The sequence below is a fragment of the Calidris pugnax genome, unplaced genomic scaffold, assembly GCF_001431845.1.
Source record: "Calidris pugnax isolate Ruff unplaced genomic scaffold, ASM143184v1 scaffold281, whole genome shotgun sequence".
Lineage (NCBI taxonomy): Eukaryota > Metazoa > Chordata > Aves > Charadriiformes > Scolopacidae > Calidris > Calidris pugnax.
Window position 1 is genome coordinate 525,160 of NW_015091028.1, and position 4,535 is coordinate 529,694.

A 4,535-nucleotide genomic window follows, 5' to 3' on the forward strand; every position below is an offset into this window, starting at 1 on the left:
CCCCCCCCCCCCCCCCCCCGCAGGAGCGGATGAGTCTTAAGCACCAGAACAAGGGAAAGTGGGCCCGTTCCAGGGCCATTATGGCTAAGTACGACCTGGAGGTGAGATCACAGAATCACAGAGGGGTTTGGGATGGAAGGGACCTTAAAGCCCGCCCCCATTTCCACCCCCTGCCCTGGGCAGGGACACCTCCCACCAGCCCAGGTTGCTCCAAGCCCCCTCTAACCTGGCCTTGAACCCCTCCAGGGATGGGGCAGCCACAGCTTCTCTGGGCAACCTGGGCCAGGCTCCCACCACCCTCAGAGTGAAAAATTTCTTCTTTATGTCCAACCTAAACCTGCCCTCGCTCAGTTTAAAAACGTTTGTCCCTTGCCCTGTCACTACAGGCCTTGGAACGAAGTCTCTCCATCTTCCTTATAAGCCCCCTTGTATGTTGAAAGGCCACAATAAGGGGTCTGCAGGGTGGGGAGGGGGAGACAGCCGAGGTGGGACAAGGGGGGTGGGGATGTTGTTCCTGCTCTGTGCTAGAAACCTCTCTGTGCCCTGGCAGGCCCGCAAGGCCCTGCAGGAGCAGCTGGCCAGGAACAAGGAGCTGACGCAGAAGGTGCAGGTGGAGCTGCCCAAGGAGGAGCTGGGTGATGCACCCGAGGAGGACCTCACGTCGGTGACAGTTCCCACCATCCCCACGGGTGCTGGTGGAGCCAACCCCTGGATGCTGGGTAAGCCCAGTGGCCCGGCCGAGGAGCCCGAGGCGCAGGAGTGTCGTGAAGACGCTGCGGTGCCTGGTGCTGTGGAGAGCAAGGAGGTGGAGGAGGAGGAGGAGGCGGAGATGTCAGAGGAGGAAGCTCTGCTACAAGACTTTGAGCAGAAACGACAGGCACGGCAGCAGCGGGCAGGGAGCCCCGAGGGACACGGTGAGGAGCACCCAGCCCTGGGGTCAGGCAAAGAAAAAGGGGTCGTGGGGGCTGTTTTCTGACCCACTGTCCCTCCTGGCTCCCGCGTGGCTGTTTCTCACCCGGTGCCTCAATCCGTAGGTGCTGATGAGACAGAGGTGGTTGCTGATCTACCCGGGGACAGCCCCATGCACCCCGTCTGTGCCGAGGAGCGGGCGAGCCTGGGGGTCGAGCAGCCCCCCCAGGGGCAGGAGGAGCCGCTGCTGTCGGAGCAGCTGGGCCGGGTGCGGACGATGGAGGACATCGAGGCCCTGGCCTCGGAGGAGCATGTGGAAGAGCAGGAGAAGCCAGTGGCCCCGAGAGCAGGGAAGCGAGCGCAGCAGCAGGAGAAAGGCAGAGCAGGGGACAAGTGTGACAAACCAGCAGCCAAGAAGAAGAAGAAGAAGAAGGAGATGATTAGCCTGCAGGCAGTGCTGGATGGGAAGCCCCAGGAGGCTCAGTGCCCCAGCCTCCCCGTGGTCATGGAGGAGGAGGTGAGTTGATGGGATGGGCCTGTCCCTTGGTCCCAGGGCAGTGTGGGCTGCAGGGGATTGACCCCTCTCCCCACAGGAGGGTGGCATCGACCAGAGGGGGGTGATCACCGAGGCCTTTGCCGGGGACGACGTGGTCGCCGACTTCCGCCGGGAGAAGCGCAAGGCGGAGGAGGCCGGGAAGCCGCAGCCGGTGAACCTGGTGCTGCCGGGCTGGGGCGAGTGGGGAGGCTCCGGGCTGAAGCCCAGCACCAAGAAAAGAAAACGGTGAGTGTGGAATTGCCGCGGCGACGCGCCTCAGCCCGGCACCGGGGCTGATGTCTCTGCTCGCCCGGCAGGTTCCTGCTCAAGCCGCCCCCGGCGCCTCCCAGGAAGGACCAGCACTTGCCCCACGTCATCTTGAGCGAGAAGCGCAACATCCACGCGGCAGCACATCAGGTGGGTGACACCATCCTGTGCTCCAGCACCCAGGCTGGCCCAGAACCTTCCCTCACCCTTTCCCAAAACGTCCTGAATCCCTGCCCGGCCACGTAGTTTCCAGAGTTCACAGCCCACAGGCCACCAGGGTGGTGGAGGGAGGAGGAATTTGAGGGACTGCTCCCTTGCTGTGCTCTGCCAGCCCCTGGGGTCTGCTGGAGGGGATGGAGTGAGGTGGCAGCACAGGGGGAGCAGGTCCTGGAGGAGCAGGAATTGGTGTGGGATGAGAGTGGCCCCCCCGCTGGAATTGCCCCACGGCGCCGTGTCCCCACAGGTCAACGAGCTGCCCTTCCCCTTTGAGCGGCACCAGCAGTTTGAGCAGAGCATCCGGGCGCCCGTGGGCCCCACCTGGAACACGCAGCGTGCCTTCCAGAAGCTGACAGCCCCCCGCGTCCTCACCCGAGCCGGCCACATCATCCAGCCCATCTCCGCCGAGGATGTCCCCGAGGCGGCCACCGCGGCCGGCCCCGGCACCAAGCCAGCGCTGGAAACTCGGCCCAAGCGCCGGGAGCTGCCCCTCCGCCCGCGCCGCAGAGCGCGGTAGCCCCCCGTGTCCCTGGGGCTGGGACTGGAGCCAGGGGAGGCTCCTGGTGGTGTCCCCGGTACCTCCTGCCGCTTCCCCCCGCAATAAAACCAGCTCCTGGGAGGCTTTGCCTGCGCCGTGCGGTGGCAGCGCCCGGCCGGGGACAGCTGTGCCCTCCTGCCTGTCCTTGGGGCCCGGCCAGGGGGGCTCTGCCTGCCGGGACGTGACCCGCGCGCTGCGGGGGGGCTGGGGGGGCGGCCAGGGGCTGGAGCAGCCGCCAGCGCTCCCGGGGGGCTGGCTTCCACCTGCCCTGGGGGGCTTTGTCTTTTATACCCCCCTTTTTTATATATAATATAGCGTAGATATTTCACTTTATTTTTTAACCTTGGATAAAGGGGCTTTCTCACAGCCCTGGGGGGCTGAGCTTGGCCAGGGGGTGCCCCCCCCAGCCCCAGAGGACCCTCTGCCCGACCCCATCTGTGTGTGGTGCTGCCGGCTCTGCCCCCCGCGCAGCCCCCCTGCCCTCTTCCTGCCGCTCAGCCCGGCCCCCGCAGGGTGACGTGGGGTGCTGGGGGTGCTGGCCGTGCCCCACGCCGGCGGAGGGACATGCCGGAGCCTCCCGGTGACGGGGGAGCGGGCAGGGAGCGGGGGCCTCTCTGCCCACGTGTGCTGCGTTCACACCAGGCCCAGAAACACGCCCCGGCCCCGGAGCTGCTGCTGCTGCTCCCAGGAAACGGCGCTCCCTGGCTCCGGGGCTGCCTCCTCCCTCCCACGCTGGCACCGTCCCCGGGGTAATGCCTGTCCCCCGGGACCGGGGGCAGAGCTGCCACCCTCACACCAGGCATGGGGGGTTTTCTGTGGGGTGTGGGTACCCAAGGGTTGGCAAAAGGGTGCCCTACAACTCCCTCATTTCACCCTAAAACCACGCAGGGCTCTTCTGCTGTGGGTGCTGGTGCCCCCCCGGGGCGGGGGGGTGTCCCCCTGCCTGGGGTGCGGGGCTGGCTGCTGCCACCCTGCCAGGGACCCGGCCCCGCTGTCACCGGCCCCGCACACCTCCCTGGGGCGGCCAGATAGCGCCGGGCACGGGGAGGGGGCCCGGGTGTGCGGCGTGAAAAAAAAGAAAAGAGAGAAGAAAAAAAAAAAAAAAGCGAAGGGAAAGGAAGCGGGGAGCGTTTCCGTGCCCGGGGCCGGAGAGGAGCCGGGGGCTGGGCTGGTGCCCCCGCTCGGATCCTGCTGCCCTCCCCCCCAGCGCCCTGGGAAACCTTCGCCCCCGGCCCCGGGGGACGTCTCGGGGGGGTTTCTTCTTTGTTTTAGTGAAAACCGAAGTGCCCCGGAGCCAGAGGAGGGCAGTGCCCGGCGTGGGGCACCCTCTGCCCCCACCTCCACCCGCAGCAGCCAGCCCTGGGGTCCCCTGACACCCCGCTTTGCTGGGGACAGCCGGAGCCCTGTGTCACCGCTGTCCCTGTCCCTCCTCTGCCCGGTCCCAGGCCCATGGGTGCCCCGGGACCCAGCCCCGGGGTGCTCAGGGTCTCTGGGCTGGGAAGGGTCTCGGGAGGCTTTGGGAAGCGGAGCTGGGCTTTGGGCTCAGAGCGGGGGCTCCAGCGCAGTGTCCTGGCAGGATGGGGGGCCCCACGCACCTCTCCAGCCTCGGTCCCCACCTTTGACCCACCCCATGATAAAGAACCATCTCCTGATGTGGTGTGTGGTGTCCCCCGCACTCCCAGGCTGGGCTGGCACCTCCTCAGCCGCCCCAGAGCAGGAACGATGGTCCCTGGCGGGGCTGGGGCAACGATGGCACCGGGACAGTCCCTCCCAGGGGGCTGTTCCTGCAGAGGATGGAGGCCACCAGGTCTGAAACCACCCACGGAGCAGGTGGCTTTGGGGCTGTCACCAGCTGGGACCACCCGAGGCAGCGAGAGGGACCTGCCGACACGCGGCCCCACGGTCCGGGGGGGAATTTTGGCTGGTGGGTCCCGTGGCCGTGGGCTCAGCCGGGGCGGAGCGGGGAGAGCTTCACGGCCCGGGGCTGGATGTGCCCCGTCCTGGGAGGAAGGGCAGCGCTGGGCTGGGCTTCAACCGGGGCTTCCAGTGCCCAGAGGTGCTTCAAAAATA

The 4,535-nt window shown here is 67.0% G+C and overlaps 1 protein-coding gene across 2 annotated transcripts in view; it reads left to right on the forward strand.

Moving 5' to 3' along the window:
- UTP14A (UTP14A small subunit processome component) overlaps positions 1–2,546 on the forward strand; it is a 6,256-nt gene extending 3,710 nt beyond the window's left edge. Inside the window, exons 9-14 of one of the 2 annotated variants that reach the window (XM_014955980.1) lie at positions 24–101; positions 551–941; positions 1,035–1,426; positions 1,503–1,690; positions 1,762–1,861; positions 2,175–2,546. In XM_014955980.1, the coding sequence (XP_014811466.1) occupies positions 24–101; positions 551–941; positions 1,035–1,426; positions 1,503–1,690; positions 1,762–1,861; positions 2,175–2,444 (1,419 nt within the window). In that variant the 3' untranslated portion in view covers positions 2,445–2,546. The remainder of the gene's footprint in view (positions 1–23; positions 102–550; positions 942–1,034; positions 1,427–1,502; positions 1,691–1,761; positions 1,862–2,174) is intronic. The other variant, XM_014955981.1, reaches the window with a different exon arrangement.
- Positions 2,547–4,535: the final 1,989 nt, after the last annotated feature.